The sequence below is a fragment of the Stenella coeruleoalba genome (genome assembly GCF_951394435.1).
Source record: "Stenella coeruleoalba genome assembly, chromosome: 1".
NCBI lineage: Eukaryota > Metazoa > Chordata > Mammalia > Artiodactyla > Delphinidae > Stenella > Stenella coeruleoalba.
The window spans coordinates 151,616,227-151,642,429 of record NC_137169.1 but is presented as its reverse complement, the minus strand read 5'-3'; the positions used below and the strand labels follow the sequence as shown (position 1 = coordinate 151,642,429).

The following is a 26,203-nucleotide window of genomic DNA, read 5'->3' as shown; positions in this document are numbered from 1 at the left end:
AGCACTTCCCTCAAGAAATATCTGAGTAAATAAAGACCCATTTCACCAAGGGTAGCTATTAGAAATCTTGGTTATTAACAAAAGTTTATGAAATAAAAATAGTCTGAGGTTTCTTCCCATTAGATGAAACCCATTTCTTACTGAAACATATCAACACTTAATGCTCCAGCCAATATTATCTACCCACCAGAATTTTTCGTACGGTATGTAATTCCTTTTTTTCTTATACTTGCAAAATAATTGACAACTATACAGATATTTTAGTTGGCAATTTAATATCATGCTGTTAGATATCTATTATAACAGTGTACTGCTTAACCCCCCAATGTTCATGATAAAGAAAAAACAAATCACTACAGAATTTTGTTGAATAAAAAACATGTTGACAAGTTCAAACAGATACAGTATTCAGTACTAGATGAATGATATCAGATGCAACAATAAAACTAGTTTTGTTTGTTTGTTTGTTTTTTGCAGTACGCAGGCCTCTCACTGTTGTGGCCTCTCCCATTGCGGAGCACACGCTCCGGACGCACAGGCTCAGCGGCCATGGCTCACGGGCCCAACCGCTCCGCGGCATGTGGGATCCTCCCGGACCAGGGCACGAATCCGTGTCCCCTGCATCGGCAGGCGGACTCTCAACCACTGTGTCACCAGGGAAGCCCAATAAAACTAGTTTTTTTTGGTTTTTTAAGTGATAAAATGAAACAACAAACTGATACTTATAACAAATAAATCCCTAAGCATAGAATTTTTAAAAGCACCTTGATATTTACATTAATAGACATAACGCATGATAATTTTTTTAAAGTTGGAAAACATGTAGATGGTTATTTACTTCCATACAAAGTAATTTTAGCACACCATGAAATTTAACAGTAAAATACATTTCAAGTTTGATTTAATATAATTCCACATGGTGAATTACAGATTATTTTTTAAGTAAATTGAAATTTAAGAAATATACTAATTCTTTTTTTAAAAGTCTATTAAAATACAACTAAAGGGCTTCCCTGGTGGCGCAGTGGTTGAGAGTTCGCCTGCCGATGCTAGGGACACGGGCTCGTGCCCCGGTCCAGGAGGATCCCACATGCTGTGGAGCGGGTAGGCCCATGAGCCATGGCCGCTGAGCCTGCGCCTCCGGAGCCTGTGTTCCGCAATGGGAGAGGCCACGACAGTGAGAGGCCCGCGTACAGCAAAAAAAAAAAACAAAACTAAAAATAGAACTACCATATGACCCAGCAATCCCATTACTGGGCATACACCCCGGGAAAACCATAATTCAAAAAGAGACATGTGGGCTTCCCTGGTGGTGCAGTGATTGAGAATCTGCCTGCCAATGCAGGGGACACGGGTTCGAGCCCTGGTCTGGGAAGATCCCACATGCCATGGAGCAACTGGGCCCGTGAGCCACAACTACTGAGCCTGCGTGTCTGCAGCATGTGCTCCGCGACAGTGAGAAGCCCGCGCACCGCGATGAAGAGTGGCCCCCGCTCGCAGCAACTAGAGAAAGCCCTCGCACAGAAATGAAGACCCAACACAGCCAAAAATAAAATAAAATAAATAAATTTTAAAAACAAACAAAAAAGAGACATGTACCACACTGTTCACTGCAGCACTATGTACAACAGCCAGGATGTGGGACCAACCTAAATGCCCATCGACAGATGAATGGATATAGAAGATGTGGCACATATATACATTGTAATATTACTCTGCCATAAAAAGAAATGAAATTGAGTTATTTGTAGTGAGGTGGACGGACCTAGAATCTGTCATACAGAGTGAAGTAAGTCAGAAAGAGAAAAACAAATACCATATGCTAACACATATATACGGAATCTAAAAAAAAAAAAAAAAAAAATGGTACTGATGAACCTAGTGGCAGGGCAGGAATGAAGATGCAGACATAGAAAATGAACTTGAGGACACGGGGGAGTGGGGGCAGGAGGGCAAAGCTGGGGCAAAGTGAGAGTAGCATCGACATATATACACTACTGAATGTAAAATAGCCGGTGGGAAGCAGCAGCATAGCGCAGGGAGATCAGCTTGGTGCTTTGCAATGACCTACAGAGGTGGGATAGGGAGGGTGGGAATGAGGCTCAAGAGGGAGGGGATATGGGGATGTATGTATGCATATGGCTGATTCACTTTGTTGTACAACAGAAACTAACACAGTATTGTGAAGCAATTATACTCCAATAAAGATCTATTAAAAAAAGTCGATTAAAATACAATGTGGAATTAAGGAATAAAAAGTATAAGAAAACAAAAAAGCACTTTATGGCAAAATCAACTTAATAAAAGAGCACAAATTCAATTTTAATAAAAAGGTTAAACATGAATTTTTTCCTCAAAAAGTAAGCTTTTTTAAGTTGAAAATAATAAAATTCATTAATTGAAGAAAACTGAACTTCATGGGTTCTTGTTATCTAGCAATTTCATTTTTCAGAGTTTATAGAGTTGATCATATTATAAAATACTACCGAATAGCAGAAAATATTATTAAAATATGGTTACTGATAAGTAGGGAAAAAATTCCAACAGTTTCCATTTTTATGAAAAGCCCATGTTAAGACATCTCTTCCTATATCAGTAAGTTAATTTATAAAACTATAGTTCCACTTCATTAGAATTATTACTTTCACATCAAAAGAAAAAGACTAGACTAATACAACTATGAGGTATCAATGAACTTGATTGTCACAGACAACTCAAAGAGCATGCAGAGAAGCTTTCCATAAATTTTCACAGGGTAGGGGGACTAGGGGACACAGCTGAAAAGAGCACATTGCAGAAGAGACCTTGGTTTTATTGGACTCTGCCTTTCATTAGCAGTTTGGCTTGGACAGCCAAGTCAGTTAACTTTCCAAGTTTTAATGTCTTCCTCTTTCTCTGTCAAATGCATTTAGACTCTTCAGTTTTAAAACACCAAAATTCTACAATATTTGCAAAGTTAGGAAAAAGTAAAAGCAGCACTGGTTTTACTTTTTAAAAAACAATGGCAGAAAAATACAAAATGGTCTGTAACTTGCAATGTAATATTTCCAGAGCTGAATTCCTAAATCATTGCGGCATACCCAGCTAGGGTTATATCAGTGAAGATCTGGATACCGTATTCATAATGTCACTTTCTCCTCTCACATCATTCCTCCACCTGCTCCTCCCCATCCGGCTTCAATCTCTCTTTTGCTTGTTTTAATGCCAGCAAACGGTTGTAAGCTTAATAATCAAATCATTTTAAAAGATGCATTTTCAATCAAGTACGTTATCTGCTTCACCACATTTCTCCCAACTGGATGAATTTTCATTAAGAGAATAAAAATATGAATAAAAAATTCAGAAACAGAAATGTACCAGGCCTATGTTTGATTTTGAATGCTTAAAAAACAAAACGGAAAGATGTATCCTAACCTATTCCCTTAGGCACGTGAATGCGTTACCCACCCTATGAAAAAACATTCTGCTGGTTCATTTTCCTGCTACACAAACAGCTTCGTCGTCAGGCCCTTCCTGGTCCATTCTTCATCGTGAGCTAGTAATTTTATATGGATCACCTTGGCAATGCTTGGACAGGTACTGTCCTTGTCTTCCAGGAGCTTACATTCTCCAAGTAAAACTCTGCTAAACACTAAAAAAACAGATACTATGACTTAGGGTACAAATCCCACATCTTCCCGCCCCTTTTTAGGCAGCTGCTAATTTTTCTTTTCCTTACATAAAATGAAGGGACCCATACCAAAGCCCACATTTGAATTTCAGGACAATGAAGTCGACAGGAAGCTACTCTCTCCTCCCCCGGGTTACTACAGAGCCACAGCCTGAGCGGGTGCTGTCGCCTGGCGGGTGCGTGACACCACGTCTTCCACGCCCTCTCACCGCGTCCGAAAGGCTCCTCGCCGGACCACCCCAAACCAAAACCAACCACACAAAAAGAAACGACATTGGGAGCTGCTCCGATCGGGAAAACCCCTTCTCCAGCAACAGCGTAGCCATTCCCTCCGCTGCTCCGCCCGCACCCCTGCAAACTGCTGGGGCGGAGGGGGCTGCACAAAGCCAGGAGAGCCAGAGACGACTCAATACGTGGACACTTGCAGGGGAAGACGGGACGCAGGGCCCGGGGACGCAGAGTTGGGGGGCGGTGGGGGGGAAGGGTGCCCCCGCCGAGTCCCAGGTCCGGGGCGGGGGCGGCACGCGAAGCCTCAGGGAAGCGCCCCTCGCCGCCGGCCCTCAACCCCTCCCGCCGCGGGCCGCGCCCGAGCCCCCGCTGCAAACCCGAAAAGAAGGATGTGGAAAGGCGGAGGCGACGGCATCGGAGCGCATCACTTACCCCTCACTGCTGAGAGGGACCGGACGGGGGGGCGGGGCGCACCGCGTCCCGTGAGTCTCTCGCAAGCGTCCTCCCCCACCCTGTCGTCGTCGCCGCCGCCGCGGTCGAGCTCTCGGCCCCTCGGCGCCGCTGGGCAATAACGTTATTCCGCACACGCTCCGCACATAGCGGTAACGGCAAGGAGCGGCCGCCCAGTGCGCAGGCGCCCGGGGAGAGGGCGAGGAGCCCAGCCCTACCCCTGGTCCGGCCCAGTCCCAGCGAACTCCTACTGCGCAAGCGCCAAGCACAGACAATGAAAAGGGGTTGTGCGGGGGGGGGGGGGGTCTCACCCACAGGCCTCTCCAGCTGCCGACTACGCAGGCGTATACCAAAGACCAGCTTCAACAATGAAGAGGACCCGGGCTTTAGCTGGGACCGCAACCGGCAAGGACTACAGTTCCCAGCCGGCAGTGCGCCAACTCCAAGCTGTGGTCGGGTCGCTGGGCGTGCTAAGATTGGTAGTGTCAGCCGCCTTCACGATCTACGCTGTTTGGGAGATTCAGAGCTTCTTTTTCCTGAGAATTTATTTCGCGGTGTTGGCAGATGTTGCGGCTGAAGGGTGTTGAGCTTATTTGCGTTCTTGAGAAGGCTCAAGGATCAACAGCATATAAGCAAATTTAGAAGAGTAAAGGCTTTCAGTGAGCCCTTTCTGTCAGTTAGGTGGTCCAGACAGCAGGATGGGTTGAAGGCAGGACTAAGCCTGGCTGGGCTACAGAAATGGGCGGAGCCTCCAAGGAGTCTCTTGGCAACCGGAACTTGCCGCCAAACCGCCAAAGCTTGAGTTTGGAGCGCGTTGCCCTCTGGGAATTGTAGTTTCATTGGGAGTGCTCTTAGGAGAGTCGACACTGTAAGCCCGGACACTGTGGACTACAACTTCCGACGTCCCCACGAGGGCCCGTGGGTGGGAAGAGGCTGGAGAGCTCAGTACGGGGTTCTGTGCTCCCCAGTGACAGCAGCAGCAGGAAGTCGGTGGGCCCTTTCCGGGGGCTGAGGCCTCTTCCACTCCGAGGGGAGAACACTGGACACTTCCCCACGCAACTCCCATCTCTGGGCCCCGAGTGTGTTCATGGCGAAGTCCCCGGAGAACTCTGCCCTGGAGGAGATTCTGGGGCAGTATCAACGGAGTCTCCGGGGTGAGTTGCTCGGAACCTCTGTGCCCTAGCCCCTTGATAGCAGGGCCTAATGGACGGGAGCTGACCAGGGGCGTTTCCTAACACCTTGGTTCGGCCCTAGCCAGAACGCAGAGGAAGAAGATGGATGTTGCTGTGGAAAGATTAAATAGTTGTGTTTGTTTTTACGTTTAAGCAACGTTGTTTCCCTTGATTCCCATAGTTACCTGAACCAACTGCCTGATCTTTTCTTGGGCATCTTTTTTTACCCGGCGCCCGCAGAAACTCTTGGACGGCTCAATGCCAGTTTTGCCCAGTTCCCATACTTCTCTTTATAATCCAGTAAATTCCTGATGCGCTCTTTTTACACATTCAAATTATGGTGTAGTGGATTGAATGTGATTTATTGGACCAGGAAAAAAACCCACTAATAATTATTTTAATCACAACAGCTTCTATTTAGTGGTCTAGGCTATTTACATACATTAAATCACTTAAAACTTACAATCTTATGAATGTCCCTCTTCTAGACATGGGGAAATAGAGGTGCAAAGAGGTTAAGTTAGGCCAAAGCCAACATAGCTAGTTAGTGGCAGAGCCAGGTATTAAATTCAGTCAGACCTGTGTGCCTTAAAAGCCTATGTTTTTCTTTATTATATTACAATTAACTATTACTGAAACTTTTTTTAGTTAATTCAGATTTTATTACTATAGTACCCTATGAGTAGCTGAAGAAGTGATATACTTGTAGATAGCTCTATCATCTTGAACATCATATATAACATCTAGAAACCTCATTTCTCTTATTTTAAAGTAGAAGTTATGATATTGTCTGCAGGGTTGTTGTGAGGAGCAAATAAAATAATTCACATAAAGCAATGATTTTCAGGCTTTTTTTTAAATCTTAGCCATAAATAAGAAATGTATTTTGTATGGGGCATAGACATATAGACTAAAAAAAAAGTTTCATTAAAGAATATTTATTCTACTAGATGTAATTCACCCTACTTTCTGTTCTTTTGCATTTTCTTAACCATTTAGGCCATGACCAACAGCTTAAAAAATATTTAAAGCATTTAAAGCACTGACTCATTTATTAATTTAGTGCCTACTATATGTTAGACATACCAAATGCTGGGGATACCGTAAGGAACTAGACAAAGTGACTGTCCTCAGGGAGCCTCTGGATTAATGCAGTGAAGCACGATAAACAAAATAATTACAGATTACTATGATAAAAAAGAAGGGTAAAGATCAGTGTTTGGCACATAAGCACTCATTAAATGTTAGCTGCTATTTATAATTGGTACTTGTAGCAAAGTGAAGATTTTTCAAGGAGATTAGAAAATTTATCTTCTACTGAGTCTAGATTTTGAAAGGGCTATTATTTATTGTTTGATTAGCAAATTTATCTTCTAGTGAGTCTAGACTTTGAAAGGGTTATTATTTATTGTTTCCATCTGTCAACAGTGTTACAAACTGTCAACATTCTCAGTATTCAAACTGCAAGAATAAAATAATTGGTCTGAATGAATACCTTCATCAGCCTCCTGAGGTTTCAAGAGCTGTTAGATACAGAAATAACCACTTGTAACTTTTCATTTGAAAGCAAGAAAAATACTGTGTGCAATAATACCAGTGGCATTTAATTTTTGAGGTCGGTAAAAAAAATCTTGTTTTCCATTATGTTTCTCCTAGTGCTTCTCCTCCTTTAACCTTAATTTGAATCTTTACTTAAGTATTAGAGGCTATTTAATATTAGACTTGATGCAGTAGTTAATTTCAAACTAATGTTATAGTACTATATTTAATACCCACGATACTGCTTTCAGTAATTATAGTGAAGAGTTTTTATTCAAAGATAATTCATTTTAAAATAAATTTAAAATTTACTGTTATAACAATATAAAGTAGTGAGAACATTTATAATCAAGAGCAAATAAAGCAGAGAAAAAAGTTAGTTTGTTTTTTATTAATTTTTAGTGATAGTTTTAACAATGAATCAAGAAATGAAACTTGAAATTTTTCATGGGTTTTCAGGACTTATTTTATTGTTTATTAAGTAGCATTTTAATTTTCAGGTTTATTTAGTTTATATAATAGCTTATGGAAGGAAACAAAACAGAACTAATATTGAAATGAAGCACGATCAGAAGTTCTTCACTTCACACGTATAAATTACCACTCTTAGATAGGATAATTCCCTTTAACGTCAAAATGTGTGTTTCTGAATAAACACAGTATGGTGGCATTATTTTGTATATGAAATTTCATTATTTTAAGCGTTTTGTGCCTAATAACTTGAGAATTGTGGTACTATGCAGGCAGATAAAATGCAATTTAAAGTTCTTTTGTTTGGGTTTTGTCTATCCACCATTACTTCCCCAAAATGGCTTGTCTAGTTCATGCTTAAAGAAGAGGTAATAGGTATTCTTGGTCTTTCCTCACAAGTTATTCCTCTGGTTTCTAAATAACTGTACATGTAATCATTACTAATTCTTTCAATTGTATTTAGCAAGGAAGTGGGCATATTAAAATGCAAAATGCTTTTATAATTTTCCCATGATAGTCTCTCATTTTTTTTATAGCTTTTCCTCATTTCTTTACTTTAAACACAATTTTTGGTACTATTATAGTATATGAAGAATTTGAAGTTCTGATGTGAAAAGCAGAGTCAATGTTGCTTTCTTGCTTTTAAAACTTAAGAGGAATTCTTGCCTCTCCTTGAGTCTGATGACCCTAGAGCAGCCATGGAAATAGAGAGCCCATCTGCAGGCTCTACACTCACCTCTTATTCTTTCCCTGACGCCTTTCAGATGTAGTCACCCTCTAAGGATAACTCCTGCTTTGGATTGTCTAATTCCCCCACTGTAAGAATTGGAGTGGTTGAAAGACTTCTTCAAAGTAAGAGATCTGGCAGAAAAACTAGAAAACTTCATTGCCCCACAGATCTGTAATATTATTCCTACATAGTAGATGATCTGAAAGTTTTCAATGCGGTATAAAGTGGGCATACCAGGTATCCTGGGAGTCACAGAGTTTAATCTAGAACCAGAAGTGACTTGGAAGGTCTTCTGGCAATATGGTTAGGTGTTCATTCACTCTTTCGGCATCTAAAATTCAAGACGCACAGAATTATATTGATAACTGGGCAGAATAGCAAGTACCCCTCCTCTAATTTAAATTCAACACATCATAGTGCAAGGTCATGAGGTATAAAATAAACTAATTTATAGCCAAGAAAGGGTCAGGAAAACCAGAATAACAGGAAATTCAGGCTGTTTTCAATTTTGTACACTTGAATGTAGGGATATGATGTTAGAAAGAAGGAGAGAACTTGTTAGAAATTCAGTGTCCCAGCCTTAATAACTGAATCACGTTTTGTCTATTTCTGCAGTGTTAGCTATGGATACAGTTTTATACCTGTATACATGACTCACCTATTCTTCAACTTCCTGGCCACCTTTGATTGGGTGGGCATAAAGAAATGGAACAAACTTATACCGAGACAGGAATACATCATTTACTTTCTATATACATTTTATATGCTGATTCCTCCTTTTTCTTTCAACATTTTGGTGTTTTAGGCTCTAGATTGAATTTGTGGAAGAGTATGATAGATTCAAAGAAGAGAATGTGGAACTAGGATCCAAGTTACAACTCTTACTGTTGCTTTTCTAATAACCATCTATGTTACCTTAGGCAAGTTAATAAACTGTTCTTGGATTCTTGTTTCCTCATCTGGAATATGAAAAGTTTGGACTAGGTGGAGAATTATTGCCTTTAGGAGTCAAGCAGATGACAAAATATGTGGTGGAGTCAGTGGAAGACACTAGGGAATGGTGAGGCTCTGGCCAAACTGGGCATTTTATGCTTTTTCTAAAAACATTCCAGGTACTTTCTTGCTCCCTCCCTCTTTTTTCACTTCACTTTCTCTTATTCTTTTCCCTTTGTCCTATACTGTGTGGGTCAAGCAAAACACATGAGAGCTTGGTTCGCCTCCAGGCACTACCCCTGGATCTGTAATGTCCCTTCTATCAACACTGGATTGGAACACATGAATGATAATGGTTCTGTTTCTTTCATATACAAATGAGAGTAAGGAACTAGGTTCATAGAAAGTGAGAGGTTGAATATGGGAAGAAAATATAAAATTGGGGGGAGTGATCCTTTTCTTTGTAAGTTGATCTAGTTTGATAAAACTGAAGATAAAATTGATGGGCCAATTGTACACAAGTAAAATATAGAGCATCTTTCCAATTCATACAAAGTGTTTTTTTCATTCCACAGAAGGACTCACATCTGTGGAAAGCAGTGTTAATCTTACTAGTCAATAATTTGGTCACTGAATTAACCAGAAGTGATATCATCAGGACCTTTGGCAGACTTAAGAAAACCTGTGTATAACTACTTAAGTAAAAGTTCCTCTTTTTCTCAGTTTTACTCATCAAACTTGTATTTCTTCTTCTTTTTGTTTTTTTCTTTTCTTAAATGTTTTCTAAAATTTTAAAATATTCTTTGCCATATATAGTATATATTTATGCACACACACATATTCTCTATAGCTAATGTTTGCTTATGTGTTTAACTATCAGCCTCATTGAGGCAACAACGTAATAAAGGCTCTGGAAGCATTTATTATAAAATGAGAAAATTATTTTGGTGTTTTAGCGCAGACTGAAACATATCTCTCTTTTCTAAAAATTAAAGAAATGGAACTATTGGCTATTAATAAATAAGGATTGGTAATGCAAATGAAGTTTGTAAACATTTGAGTTTACTTTTTTGCTGATAAAATTTAAATTACATATATTCCTTTTTTGTTTTATATACTTATATAGCTTTTAGTAGTTTTAACTTTTATGACCATTTCTTCTACCAGAATAACAAAAAGCTAGTAGAATTCCATTTTTTCTTCCCTACTAATAATGAGGTAAAATAGGCAAAAGACAGGATTTAGCAGCCCCAAAAGGGTGTTTTACAAGTAAATAGTCATCCTGAAATAATGTAGAACCAAAACAGTGGTTCAGTGTTATGAGATTGTAAGGGCATTTTCACATGTTGGCCATGTTTGGACAGAAAAAAGAGATGAAGTTGTTCTCAAGCTTTTGAGATACTGAGAATAATTATATTAACTCTTGGGATTTTTAAAAGACTTAAACTCTGATCATTTCACCAGTTTTTGCTAAGGTTTTCCACCTTTTCACTTAGTGATACTCCTTTGAGGATCAAAAGGTAGGGAAAGTACCTTGACATGCGCTTGTGTACTTGCTAAAGCAACCTTGATTATGGGAGAGCTTCATCAAAGCCCACTGGAATATTTAAAGGAATGATCACCTAAAGTAGCTCTGAAATATGGCCTTAGAGTACAACTATTGCTTCATGTATTAGGCCTGGAAACAAAATGAAACTAAATATGAATTTCAAGTTTTTAATTACAGTAGATATAACAACTCCAGATACCTGGATCAGAACTGCCTCATGGTAGTGATTGCCATGGGTTGTGCACTGCCTACCACAGTGGCAGGATGGCTCACTATCCTGACCACTTTTCATCAGGAGGTGCCTGTAGTTACAATGTAGCAATGTGGGAAGTCTCTCCTTAAAACCGAACAGGGGCTATCTTGTTTTATTAATCTAAACCAGCAGTTATCAACCAGGGTGACTTTTTTTCCATCCAGGAAACATCTGGTAATGTCCAGAGGCAGTTTTGGTTGTCACAACTGGCAGGGAGGAGTCTACTGGCATCTAGTGGGTAGAGGCCAGGGACGCTGCTATACAAACACAACACATCACCTTACAGTCAAGAATTATCAGGTCCAAATTTCAATAGTGCTAAGATTGAGAACCATGATCTAGAAGTAGCAAGGCATTGCTCATAACATTTACTTTGTGAGAATCATACATGAGAATAATTACTATTAAGGGTACAGATTGTATTGGCTGATAATTTTACCTAAGTTCTGCCAGTCTGGCTAGGATTACTTCTTTATCAGGAAAGTGACAGGTGCATAAGTCCTCTCAGTTGGTGCCAAAAAAATACCAGGTGTATCCCTCATAATGCATGTTGTCAATCTTGATTTGCCAGCATCCATCTATCATTAATGATCTTCTAGACACTGCTCTCTTAAGATGTTTACATTCTTGTTCGGATTATCTTTCACTCCTGGCACCAACCATTTTCACATTTTCCAGCTTTTAGAGTCTTATGATAGTATTTTTTTGAGATTTTGTAGTTTCTGCACACTACTTTTAATCTCTTTCATTATTATAATTGCCATTTACAAAGCTCTTTTTCTCTGATTTTGGATTATGCTGTTTATATCTTGGTCATACTACCTGTCAGTTCCCTAGTAAACAGTGACAACAATCTTCTGAACTACCTGAGGCCCAGTCAAGTGTGGACAGACACATGTGTCTCTTATCTTGCCATGGTTTCATTTTTCTGCTTGTCTGTCCTGGTCTAAGTGTGCTTTAAGAACTGTGGCTCGTCTCATGCTCGGCCTAGGGAGATATGGTTCATTGCGTGTTTTCTCAGAGACAGCTGAGCACTTCACTGGGTGTGGTTCCGCCTCCCTGTCACCAGGATAATTCTTGTTCACATCTCCCAGTACAGATGGAGAATGTAGACATCAGTAATGCACAGTATGTATATAAGTGATGATTCTTCCTAGACAGGGACATATTTCCCTTTTGTTCAAAAGCATCTTGATGAAGAGAGGCTCAGTGTTGAGCTAGGAGTTAGAAACTAGAGCAACTGGATTACAAAAATGAATAAAACAGACTTAAATTTCTCGGCAGTCAACAGCTTAATAACCTTTTCAGTGCTCATTGTATTGATTGATATTTGGATAGTGGACCAGCAGAAATAGTATTTACTTACATTTATGTTCATATGATCCTGTAGGACTCAGAGGTTGTATTTGTGTTTGTATTCTTAATTAAGTTTAATTTTTTAATTATTGCTTTTCTTGTGATGAGAACATTTGAGATTTACCCTTCACATGTACAACACAGTATTATTAATGATAGTCACCATGCTGCACATTATATCCCAGGACATAGTTTATTTTATAACTGGAAATTTGTACCTTTTGACCCTCTTTGTCCATCTTGCCCACACACCCACCCCCTGAATCCATATTTTTCTAATTAAAAACCCTCTTCTCTTTTTCCCTTGGCCACTGTTTTTTTTCTTCCCTAACATCTTTATTAGAGTATTATTGCTTTACATTGTTGTGTTAGTTTCTGCTGTATAACAAAGTGAATCAGCTATACGTACACATATATGACCATATCCCTTCCCTCTTGCGTCTCCCTCCCACCCTCCCTATCCCACCCCCCTAGGTGGTCACAAAGCACCGAGCTGATCTCCCTGTGCTATGCGGCTGCTTGCCACTAGCTATCTATTTTACATTTGGTAGTGTATATATGCCACTCTCTCACTTTGCCCCAGCTTACCCTTTCCACTCCCCATGTCAAGTCCATTCTCTATGTCTGTGTCTTTATTCCTGTCCTGCCCCTAGGTTCATCAGAACCTTTTTTTTTTTTTTTTAGATTCCACATATATGTGTTAACATATGGTATTTGTTTTTCTCTTTCTGACTTACTTCATTTTGTATGGCATGCTCTAGGTCCATCTACCTCACTACACATAGTTCAATTTTGTTCCTTTTTATGTCTGAGTAATATTCCATTGTATATATGTGCCACATGTTCTTTTTTTTTTTAATGCAGCTCTGTTATAAAAAACATGCCTCTTTTATTTAACATCTTTATTGGAGTATAATTGCTTTACAATGGTGTGTTAGTTTCTGCTTTATAACAAAGTGAATCAGCTATACATATATCCACATATCGCCTCCCTCCCACCCTCCCTATCCCACCTCTCTAGGTGGTCACAAAGCACTGAGCTGATTTCCCTGTGCTATGCGGCTGCTTCCCACTAGCTATCTATTTTACATTTGGTAGTGTATATATGCCACTCTCTCACTTTGCCCCAGCTTACCCTTTCCACTCCCCATGTCAAGTCCATTCTCTATGTCTGTGTCTTTATTCCTGTCCTGCCCCTAGGTTCTTCAGAACCTTTTTTTTTTTTTTAGATTCCATATATATGTGTTAGCATACAGTATTTGTTTTTCTCTTTCTGACTTACTTCACTCTGTATGACAGATTCTAGGTCCATCCACCTCACTACAAATAACTCAGTTTCGTTTCTTTTTGTGGCTGAGTAATATTCCATTGTATATATGTGCCACATCTTCTTTATCCATTCATCTGTTGATGGACACTTAGTTTGCTTCCATGTCCTGGCTATTGTAAATAGAGCTGCAATGAACATTGTGATACATGACTCCTTTTGAATTATGGTTTTCTCAGGGTATATGCCCAGTAGTGAGATTGCTGGGTCGTATGGTAGTTCTATTTATAGTTTTTTAAGGAACATCCATACTGTTCTCCATACTGGCTGTATCAATTAACATTCCCACCAACAGTGCAAGAGGGTTCCCTTTTCTCCACACCCTCTCCAGCATTTATTGTTTGTAAATTTTTTGATGATGGCCATTCTGACCAGTGTGAGGTGATACCTCATTGTAGTTTTGATTTACATTTCTCTAACGACTAGTGATGTTGAGCATCCTTTCATGTGTTTGTTGGCGATCTGTATATCTTCTTTGGAGAAATGCCTATTTAGGTCTTCTGCCCATTTTTGGATGGGTTGTTTTTTTGATATTGAGCTGCATGAGCTGCTTGCATATTTTGGAGATTAATCCTTTGTCAGTTGCTTCATTTACAAATATTTTCCCCCATTCTGGGGGTTGTCTTTTTGTCTTGTTTATGGTTTCCTTTGCTGTGCAAAAGCTTTTAGGTTTCATTAGGTCCCATTTGTTTATTTTTATTTCCATTTCTCTAGGAGGTGGGTCAAAAAGGATCTTGCTGTGATTTATGTCATAGAGTGTTCTGCCTATGTTTTCCTCTAAGAGTTTTATAGTGTCTGGCCTTGCATTTAGGTCTTTAATCCATTTTGAGTTTATTTTTGTATACAATGTTAGGGAGTGTTCTAATTTCATTCTTTTACATGTAGCTGTCCAGTTTGCCCAACACCACTTATTGGAGAGGTTGTCTTTTCTCCATTGTATATTCTTGCCTCCTTTATCAAAAATAAGGTGACTATATGTGTGTGGGTTTATCTCTGGGCTTTCTATCCTGTTCCGTTGATCTATATTTCTGTTTTTGTGCCAGTACCATACTGTCTTGATTACTGTAGCTTTGTAGCATAGTCTGAAGTCAGGGAGCCTGATTCCTCCAGCTCTGTGTTTCTTTCTCAAGATTGCTCTGGCTCTTCGGGGTCTTTCATGTTTCCGTACAAATTGTGAAATTTTTGGTTCTACTTCTGTGAAAAATGCCATTGGTAGTTTATAGGACATTCCATCCAAAACAACAGAATGTACTTTCTTCTCAAGTGCTCATGGAACATTCTCCAGGATAGATCATATCTTGGGTCACAAATTAAACCTTGGTAAATTTAAGAAAATTTAAATCATATCAAGTATCTTTTGCAACCACAACGCTATGAGACTAGATATCAATTACAGGAAAAAAAAACTGTAAAAAATACAAACACATGGAGGCTAAACAATACGCTACTAGAAGAAATCAAAGAGGAAATCAAAAATACCTAGAAACAAATGACAATGAATACAAAACCCAAACCAACCCAAAACCTATGGGATGCAGCAAAAGCAGTTTTAAGAGGGAAGTTTATAGCAATACAATCCTACCTCAAGAAACAAGAAAAATCTCAAATAAACAGCCTAACCTTACACCTAAAGCCGTTAGAGAAAGAAGAACAAAAACCCCCCAAAATTAGCAGAATGTAATTAAGTTTATATTCAGCCCATAGTTGGTGCTGGAGAGAAGAAACCAGGATGTATTGTGAAATGTCTTACTGGCCTCTCAGGAGAGAAGAGGAAATGAGTATTCTTTCCATCTCTCATTTATAGACAGATAAAGCTGTGCCCATTAACAGTGGGATAGGAAACCATAACTGGAACCTCCTGTCTAATCTGGTTTCCTTATATGAAAGCAGCAGATAACTGCATCTGGGGAACAGTGTTCTTAATAAGGATTATGGGGCCTTCAGTTGCAGTGGCTCCAGTTGAAGAGAAGTGCGGTTTTGTCTGTCTTGAAAGATCTGAGTGTTGTTATTCCTCAGGATTAATTCTGTTTGTCTGTTGCAGTGTATAATTATGTTAGTATGTATATATTTGAAAAACATGTAGCATGTTTAGAAATGTAGTATTGAAATGACTTTAAAATATCACTTACCTCCTTAGTTTTAGTTTTAAGACACAGTTCTTAGAAATTCCTTGTCTTCATCTCTGATACTAACAACTAAAGTCACTCGTTGCAAAAAACCCCTAACCTTGTGTAATCACTTTTCTTTGGGATGGTTGTTGAGTTCAATATATTACTATTTCACATAATACTATTTTCATAGTGCAATTTAACACATGGTCTTTGAATGTTAAAAATTCTAAAAGATTAAACAATATTAGGAAAGGGATTAAATGCGCTCATAAAGCTCTGCCATCATTGTAAGCTAATGAAAGAAGTCTACCTATAAGGATTTACAACTACACAATTTTTTTCAGATTTCCTTTCCTTTTCCTAATATCACTTATTAGCTTTTAGTCAGATTAGGTATAAATAAATAATTATCCTTTGTCTTATAGATGAAGTCATTTGATGGCTCCACAGAGCACACTTATAGTGTAATTCAAACCCTCTCTTTCCTTTTAATGGATGCAGTAAGGATAAGTGCTTTATTCATAGATCTCAGTGCATTAAGTCTAATGTTCTGTGAACTAAATTGCTTATCAAGTAACACTTTGATTTTCCTTTTTAACAAGTCTCTTTAGAAAATACTGAGTTATTGAAAAACTATTTTTGCTGCTTCTCATTTTACTAAAACCAGGAATGCATCTTATCTGGACTTTTTAAACTCATGAGGAGTAAAAGGAGACCAGGCTTGGTTAGTTATCAATTCCAAATTCCAGTCAGAGAAAGGTCTGCGTGGAAACAGGATTGACGTGGAGAAAATTGTAGTGGTAAATTCCCTGGGTCTCTTGTGTAGTTAGTAGTAGAATTTCACTGTTGAACCCTGACCTAAAAGACCTGCTTTCTTTAGTTTAATCAAGGTAGAAAATGAGTTGCTGTAAGCAGAGAACCTATATTAGAGATTTTGTAAGATAGAGAATATTTTTTTTCTATTAAGTTATGGTTATTTTTTTCTGGTTTCAAACTTAAATTAATGAGCTTGGAGGAAGTATAATCTATGTTTCAAGGTCCTGTAGAATATATGTTTATAAATATATTTCCATCCATGATTGGTAATGAAAAGATAGCTGTTTTATAGCTTTTTTAGGGTTCCCATGTAGGTAACAAGGAATAGGAGCTTTTTCTCCTGAGTACACAAGACGAAATAGATATAATTGTCAAGGAAGGGCCTTGGTCAGAAGAAAGAGAGAACTTCATTGGCATCATTGTTATGTGTTCACTTCATTGGCATCATTGTTATGTGTTGCTCTGAATTAGAGAAAGTTTTTACTTAGAAAAAGATCTCCTCTGGGCTTCCCTGGTGGCGCAGTGGTTGAGAGTCTGCCTGCCGATGCAGGGGTCACGGGTTCATGCCCTGGTCCAGGAAGATCCCATATGCCGCGAGGCGGCTGGGCCCGTGAGCCATGGCCGCTGAGCCTGCGCGTTCGGAGCTTGTGCACCGCAGCGGGAGAGGCCACAGCAGTGAGAGGCCCGCGTACCGCAAAAAAAAGATCTCTGAAAATCTTAAGAATTATTTAGGTAGAATCCATATGAAATAGATAATAGCTATACATGAACTTGCATAGGAATTCATCTTTTTCTAACATAAATTTCTATGTTAGATATATGTAAATATTTGGTAAATTTATGAATTAAAAATAACTTTCAAATACAGATGTCAAAATTTGAAAATGATGAGTGAAATCTGGGTTTCAGCTCTAATGTACAAGGAACATTTTTTTGTTATAGTTAATGTTTTCTAGATTGGAACTGGGGAATTTAATCATAAGAGATTAGCAGAAATAACAAGTTTAAACCTGAAGAAGTAACTGGACTTTAATTAATGAAATTACCAATTGATTGCCTGGTTCTCCAGTTGTCATACATGTAAAATATCCATAAAATGGGGTAGAATTATTAGTAATGTCATCACCAGTGTCATTAGTATATTATTATAGTATAGTATTAACATATAGTACAGTATAATATTACTATATTAGTATAGTTCTGTTATTAATGTAAGACTTCGATCCTTTGCTGAAGATGTTTTTGGGTAAATATTTCACAGAATTATTATTTCAGTTATCTATTGCTGCTTAACAAGACACTCTAAAGCTTGATGGCAGAAAGCAACAAAGAAAAGCATTTGTAGTATCTCTCACAGATCTGTGGGTTAATTGGACTCAAGCTGGGCAGTTTTTGGGTCTCTTTCATGCCATTGTAGGTGGATGGCCTCTGGCGCTGGAGTCATCAGGAGACCACCGGGTTGTTAGTGGGGCTGGGCTTCTCTCCTTCTCCCTGTGGTGGTCTCAGGGGCTTTCCTTTCCACATGGCCTCTTCACAATCTCTCCAGCAAGGTAGCCAGACTTCCTACTTTGTTTGGCTTGGGGTTTACAAAAACCAGAGTTCCGAGAAGGTAGAAGCAGAAGCTACCAGATGTTTTAAAGATGTGACTGGTCTGGCGTGGTGTGCCTTCCATTGCATTCTCTTGGTTAGTGCAGGTTACAGGCCCACTGAGTTTCAACCTGGGAGAGGGCAAGGATGTGAGGCTGGGTCCTTTGGGGGCTATTTTTAGAGATGAACTACTAGAATAATATACCTTAAAATACTTCATTTTAGACTATTTATGTTAAGTATGTGCTAGTGAGTTTAAGCTTCAATTCTAGGGGTAGTCAGGTACACTAACCAAGAATTTCCATGTAAGATGTAGTCAGCCAGCAGTACGTAAGTATGACTATACTAGAGAGGCTGCCGCTATAAGCGCGTCAGCTGCTCAAATCTTGATCAAAACTAGGCCAGGTAGTCATATGTCTCTTGCTGCTAGAGGGACATCTGGCCTACAGGGACAAGGAGGCCTCCTTGGGCAGGAACTTGGTGTGGTGGTGTCCCTTTTGCCAGTTTTGCCCACCCACCCCTCTCCAGAAGGGGTAGGGGAGTCTTAGGCATTGAGGGGTTAGGATAGTGCTTTCCCTGTGAGGCTGTTGTTTGGAGGAGTGGAGGGGGGAAAAGCTCTCCCATTCAGTCCTCCTCAGCAATAGAGCTATATATAGTGAATATCAATCACTGAGGTGTCAGAGACCTTAAAGATCATCAAGTCTAACTTCTAACCCATGAACTTAATCTCGTACTTCCTCTGGCATGTTCCTCAGCAAGCTAGAAACAAAACTATGCTTTTTTCCCCATGAAATCAGAAATGATTGCTTTTCCTTTAGAAATTGTCTTCTTGAGTCAGTGTACCTTTGGTCGCCCAGATTTCACTGGCCCTGATTTTCATCATGTTGTTACAGAACGTGCCAGTAGAAGCATTCACCAATTGAAATGTGCCCTGAGAGAAGGTGATGTCACTATTGGAGAAGACGTAATGGATCCTTCTTTTAGTACCAGTGTAGGAAATGAGGATGCTGGGAATGCCTGGCATGAACTGCAACACAGCCATGCTGGTGAGTGTGAACATCAGTCCTGACCTGAATGACACACAGTGAATTCTTTAAACTCTGTACAGTAATGACTCCAGTCTATCCTTTACTGCTAGGATTTTAGTCGAGAAACACAAATCAGCTAATCTAATTCCCTTGCTTATTTTTTTTTCTTTGACTTCGCAATGCCTATAGGATGTCGTAGCAGTATTTCCGTATGATGAATCCAAGCTGCCTCTTTAGCCTCATTTTTCTGTTTTCCTTTCAACTGTCCATCTTTCAAGCCATGGTCTAATCATACCAACCTATGGCCGTGCTTCTGTGCTTTGCATGAGCCACGCATTCTAACTGGATTTTTTCTCACCCTTTTCTGCTCAGTAATCTCCTGTTTATCCTTCACCGTATTGTCTTCTCTGTGAAAACAATTATGTGCTTCCTCTTCATAGCACTATGCATAGCTCTAGGTCTACCTAGAACTTATTATATAGTTTTATATCTGTTAGTTATATCCCTCTTGCTCACAAGCAAGATTCTTAGCTCTTAAGTGGTAGAGGTTTTCTTGTTTGTCTTTGTGTCCCCAGTCAGTAGCACATTTTGTGGTGCATAATACATATTTAAACAATATTTGTTAGGTCGATGGATGGATAGATGGGTGATAATAAACCATGGATCTAAAATAAGGTGAATAAACCCATCGCTTTTGCTCCATAGTTAATCAACTCAAAGCTTTGCTATGCCAACAAGCAACTAAGGAAAGTGAGGTATCTCCAAGAAGACGAAAATTGTCCCCTTTGGTAAGTATCAGCTTTTGCAACCTGACAAAAGCATTATTTTTCTAACTATGTTTTAATTTTACTGTGTCATTTTAGTAGTACATATTGTAAACAGATTCTGAGCAGGGCCTGCTAATAGTGTAAAACGTTAAAAGAAATTATTTTCCCTCTGATTATTTTGGCTGAAGAAGAGAGACTTCCATGGCAGAGAGAATTCTGATTTTTTAATTTATTTTTTACTTGAAAAATGTGAGTGAGGAAATAGTTTGGAGAATTTACTTTGCAACTGTTAGCAAATATAAAAAAGAAACAATATATGGAAAAGATTAACCATTGCTTTTTTAGAGGGGCATATCTATATTTTATTATTTTTAGAATTTACTGTTTAATTCTAGCAGTCCTTTGTTTTACTCTTTTATGTAATCTTATTCTAAATTTTAAAATATATGGTTATAAAATTGTGTGATACGAGAAGCTGTACTCTGCTTCTTCTGAAGCTGTTTTCTATTGCTGTTGCTTTGACGGAGTGTATTATTTCTGACTGAAGCAATGTGATATAAAGCCTGAGATAGGTGTGAGGACAGGGTGGGTGTGAGAGAAGGGTACTGTGAAGGAAGGGTACTGTGGGGGAAAGGGTATATGTGAGGGAAGGATTTGGCCAGGTTTAAATGGTCAAAATAATAATCTAGGCTTTAGGTCTATCTAGGGTCTATTATGTACTTTCTCACAGGGTTTTTGTAATAATAAGATAAGATCATATATTTAAAATTCTTTAGAAACCTATGAAATATGACACAAATATACAATGTCATAGCAACAATAACCACCTTGCATTTTTTTTTTAACATCTTTATTGGGGTATAATTGCTTTACAATGGTGTGTTAGTTCCTGCTCTACAACAAAGTGAATCAGTTATACATATACATATGTTCCCATATCTCTTCCCTCTTGTGTCTCCCTCCCTCCCACCCTCCCTAACCACCTTGCATTTTCAATATCTGTGACAGTTGGATACCAAGGCTACATGCTGGAAACTTGGAGACACGTCAGTTTCCTTTACTCACAGCTGAAATGTCATAAAAGTACCCTTATATTAACACTTCATTCCAGCCTGACACATACTTTCATGTTTAATTCCCACTTTAGAGAAATGTACTACATACTCCTATTCAATATTTATAGGTATAAATTATAATTTTAAAAAAATACTTCATTCAGTGAATTTATTACTGTTGACACCTAGTTTCCAGAATGCTCTTAAGCACACATGGATGGAGTACTTTTAAGTCTAGTAGATTAAGTTGCTATATCTGTTGAATGCTTAGACATGCTTATTAGCATTTTAAAGGTAAAACTGAGCAGTGATATTACAAAACTTATTGACTTCAAATAGGCAAGAAGACTCTCATCAAAATCATCAGTTGTATATACCAATATGCAGGTCTATTTGTATTGGAGCTATGTGAAAGAATGGAACTTAGACTCTAAATGTATATGACCTACATGTGATGATTATAAGCCATAACCATAATAAGTAGCTTTTGAAGATGTTACCCTTTAGAATGCAGTTTCATAGCCAATATGACATATGAAAAATATGTGGCTGTATTGATAGTGAAACTGAGGCAGTGTTGAGATAGAAAATGTCTAAACATTATTACTTGTTATTTTAAAATGTGGACATCCAGATTATAATAAACCCTTCAAAGTATATACAAGTTATTTCATATGGAGATTTTCCATATGACATAAGCTTGTTTTTAATTTTCACATTTACTATCCCCTATATACACATAATAATAATTCATATTTGCCTATGTACCGAACCCCTTTCTATTAATATTAATTATTATAATTAGTTCCTTTCTACTTAACACAGATAATTCATTTAATTAAAGTCTCTTTGGTTTTTAAATTTATTAAATATTCCCAGAAGCAAAGCTCTACTGAATTATTCTGCCATGGGAGATGGTATTTCATCATTTATAGGAATTTCTGCTGGATTGAAAAACAAAATGATTGTGTGTCTCATCTCAAGCTTTCCTCTGGGTTCATCTAACTGGTTGAACCTCATTTTCCCTTTCCTCTCTTCCTCTTTTCTTTAAATAATATCATCGTATGATGTATGATTTATAAACCATTTTACAATCATTTTAGGATAAGGTAAGATGTACATTAAAAAATCAATTCCAGGACTGCTGCAGAAGTAAAGAGAATTAACACTTTTTATGACGTCTCTTCATTGAGTCCTCAGTGCAGCGTATCTCAGTTTTGTACGTATCTGCTTTGGCACTCTAGTCTTGGAGGCTCCAGAACAGCAGAGTCTCAAATTGCCTTGAGTACTAGGGTCAAAAATAAAAAATCAGGTTTTGCTAACGTACTCCTCAGTAGATAGAATTTTACCTTACTGACACACATTTGGCACATTTGTCTAAAGAATCCCTCCTTCAGGCAGCTTGTTCTGCAATTTTAGCTAGCAGTCCTCTTCTATGGTGGTTTCTTGAAGAGCTGTCCCTTTATCTCAGAATTACTGAATAGGATATCACATTTTCAGATGGCTCAAATAGGCAGTTCATCCCAGCCAATTATACTACTCCAGCATTTTGCCATTTGCCATATGCTTTTTACAACCACCTTCACTGTCCATCTTTAAAAAATGATATTCATGTCCCTCATTCTTATCTATTTGTGGAATTTATAGGTGAAGAAATAAATACTATTAGCCACATTGTGATCTAGTCTATGTTTTTGTAAATTATTTTTTATACAGCAGATTCTTATTAGTTATCTATTTTATACATATTAGTGTATATATGACTGTCCCAGTTTCCAAATTCATCACCCCCTTTTCCCCCATTGGTGTCCATAAGTTTGTTCTCTACATCTGTGTCTCTATTTCTGCCTTGCAAACCGGTTCATCTGTACCATTTTTCTAGATTCCACATATATGTTTTATTATACGATATTTGTTTTTCTCTTTCTGACTTACTTCACTCTGTATGACAGTCTCTAGGTCCATCCACGTCTCTACAAATGACCCAATTTCATTCCATTATAAGGCTAATATTCCATTGTATATATGTACCACATCTTCTTTATCCATTTGTCTGTCGATGGGCATTTAGGTTGCTTCCATGACCTGGCTATTGTAAATAGTGCTACAATGAACGTTGGGGTGTGTGTGTCTTTTTGAATTATGGGTTTCTCTGGGTATACGCCCAGTAGTAGGATTGCTGGGCCATATGGTAATTCTATTTTTAGTTTTTTAAGGAACCTCCTTACTGTTCTCCATAGTGGCTGTATCAATTTACATTCCCACCAACAGTGCAAGAAGGTTCCCTTTTCTCCACACCCTCTCCAGCATTTGTTGTTTGTAGATTTTATGATGATGCCCATTCTAACTGGTGTGACGTGATACCTCATTGCAGTTTTGATTTGCATTTCTCTAATAAGTAGTGATGTTGAGTAGCTTTTCATGTGCCTCTTGGCATGCTGTATATCTTCTTTGAAGGAATGTCTATTTAGGTCTTCTGACCATATTTTGATTGGGTTGTTTGTTTTTGTAATATTGAACTGCATGAGCTGTTTATATATTTTGGTGATTAATCCTTTGTCCATTGATTTGTTTGCAAATATTTTCTCCCATTCTGAGGGTTGTCTATTCGTCTTGTTTATAGTTTCCTTTGCTGCACAAAAGCTTTTAAGTTTCATTAGGTCCCATTTGTTTATTTTTGTTTTTATTTCCATTACTCTAGGAGGTGGGTCAAAAAAGATCTTGCTATGATTTATGTCAAAGAGTGTTCTTCCTATGTTTTCCTCTAAGAGTTTTATAGTGTCCGGTCTTACATTTAGGTCTTTAATACATTTTGAGTTTATTTTTGTGTATGGTGTTAGGGAGTGTTCTAATTTCATTCTTTTACATGTAGCTGTCCAGTTTTCCCAGCACCGCTTATTGAAGAGACTGTCTTTTCTCCATTGTATATCCTTGCTTCCTTTGCCAGAGATTAGGTGACCATAGGTGCATGGGTTTCTCTCTGGGCTTTCTATCCTGTTCCATTGATCTATATTTCTGTTTTTGTGCCAGTACCATATTGTCTTGATTACTGTAGCTTTGTAGTGTAGTCTGAAGTCAGGGAGTCTGATTCCTCCAGCTACGTTTTTTTCCCCTCAAGATTGCTTTGGCTATTTGGGGTCTTCTGTGTCTCCATACAAATTTTAAGATTTTTTTGTTCTAGTTCTGTAAAAATTGCCATTGCTAATTTGATAAGGATTGCATTGACTCTGTAGACTGCTTTGGGTAGTACAGTCATTGTCACAATGTTGATTCTTCCAATCCAAGAACATGGTATATCTCTCCATCTGTTTGTATCATCTTTAATTTCTTTCATCAGTGTCTTATAGTTTTCTGCATACAGGTCTTTTGTCTCCTTAGGTAGGTTTATTCCTAGGTATTTTCCTTTTGTTGCAATGGTGAATGCGATTGTTTCCTTAATTTCTCTTTCTGATCTTTCGTTGTTAGTGTGTAGAAATGCAAGAGATCTGTGCATTAATTTTGTACCCTGCAACTTTACCAAATTCACTGATTAGCTCTAGTAGTTTTCTGGTGGTATTTTTAGGATTATCTATGTACAGTATCATGTCCTCTGCAAACACTGACAGTTTTACTTCTTCTTTTCCAATTTGTATTCCTTTTATTTCTTTTTTTTCCTCTGATTGCCATGGCTAGGAGTTCCAAAACTATCTTGAATAATAGTGGCAAGAGTGGACATCCTTGTCTTGTTCCTGATCGTAGAGGACATGCTTTCAGTTTTTCACCATCAAGAATGATGTTTACTGTGGGTTTGTCATATATGGCTTTTATTATGTTGAGGTAGTTTCCCTCTATGCCCATTTTCTGGAGAGTTTTTATCGTAATGGGTGTTGAATTTTGTCTTAAGCTTTTTCTGCATCTATTGAGATGATCATATGGTTTTTATTCTTCAGTTTGTTAATATGGTATATCACATTGATTTGAGTATATTGAAGAATCCTTGCATCCATGGATAAATCCCACTTGATCACCGTGTATGATCCTTTTAATGTGTTGTTGGATTCTGTTTGCTAGTATTTTGTTGAGGATATTTGCATCTATGTTCATCAGTGATATTGGTCTGTAATTTTCTTTTTTTGTAGTATCTTTGTCTGGTTTTGGTATCAGAGTGATGGTGGCCTTGTAGAATGAGTTTGGGAGTGTTCCTTCCTCTGCAGTTTTCTGGAGGAGTTTGAGAAGGACAGGTGTTAGCTCTTCTCTAAATGTATGATAGTATTTACCTGTGAAGCCATCTGGTCCTGGACTTTTGTTTGTTGGAAGATTTTAAATCACAGTTTCAATTTCATTACTTGTGATTGGTCTGTTCATATTTTCTGTTTCTTCTGGTTCAGTCTCAGAAGTTTGTGCTTTTCTAAGAATTTGTCCATTTCTTCCAGGTTGTCCATTTTATTAGCATACTTTTGCTTGTACTAGTCTTTGATGACGCTTTGTATTTCTGCAGTGTCTGTTGTAACTTCTCCTTTTTCATTTCTAATTTTATTGATTTGAGTCTTCTCCCTCTTTTTCTTGATGAGTCTGGCTAAAGGGTTATCAATTTTGTTCATCTTCTCAAAGAACCAGCTATTAGTTTTATTGATCTTTGCTATTGTTTTCTTTGTTTCTATTTCTGCTCTGATATTTATGATTTCTTTCCTTCTACTAACTTTGGGTTTTGTTTGTTCTTCTTTCTCTAGTTCCTTTAGGTGTAAGGTTAGATTGTTTATTTGAGATTTTTCTTGTTTCTTGAGGTAGGATTGTATTGCTATAAACTTCCCTCTTAGAACTGCTTCTGCTGCATCCCATCTGTTTTGGATCATCGTGTTTTCATTGTCATGTATCTGTAGGTGTTTTTTAACTTCCTTTTTGATTTCTTCAGTGATCTCTTGGTTATTTAGTAACATATGGTTTAGCCTCCATATGTTTGTGTTTTTTATGTTTTTTCCCTGTAATTTATTTCTAATCTCATAGTGTTGTGGTAGGAAAAGATGCTTGATATGATTTCAATTTTCTTAAATTTACCAAGGCTTGATTTGTGACCCAAGATGTGATCTATCCTGGACAGTATTCCATATGCACTTGAGAAGAAAGTGTATACTGTTGTTTTTGGATGGAATGTCCTATAAATATCAATTAAATCTAACTGGTC

At 38.2% G+C, this 26,203-nt stretch overlaps 2 protein-coding genes across 14 annotated transcripts in view; one reads left to right on the top strand and one right to left on the bottom strand.

Annotated features, from left to right (window-relative positions):
* CEP170 (centrosomal protein 170) overlaps nt 1–5,023 on the bottom strand; it is a 146,790-nt gene extending 141,767 nt beyond the window's left edge. For 4 of the 13 annotated variants that reach the window (XM_079904876.1, XM_079904869.1, XM_079904882.1 and 1 more), the window contains exon 1: nt 4,331–4,635. The gene's annotated coding sequence lies outside the window, so the exon portion shown is untranslated. Of the gene's footprint in view, nt 1–3,447; nt 3,632–4,330; nt 4,636–4,659 lie in introns of those variants that run through there. The other 9 variants (XM_079904880.1, XM_079904872.1, XM_079904874.1 and 6 more) reach the window with 5 other exon arrangements.
* A 276-nt stretch (nt 5,024–5,299) lies between these two features.
* SDCCAG8 (SHH signaling and ciliogenesis regulator SDCCAG8) overlaps nt 5,300–26,203 on the top strand; it is a 261,817-nt gene continuing 240,913 nt past the window's right edge. The window contains 3 exon segments of the mRNA XM_079904984.1: nt 5,300–5,502; nt 19,086–19,238; nt 19,926–20,008. Coding sequence (XP_079761110.1) covers nt 5,436–5,502; nt 19,086–19,238; nt 19,926–20,008 — 303 coding nt within the window. The 5' untranslated portion in view covers nt 5,300–5,435.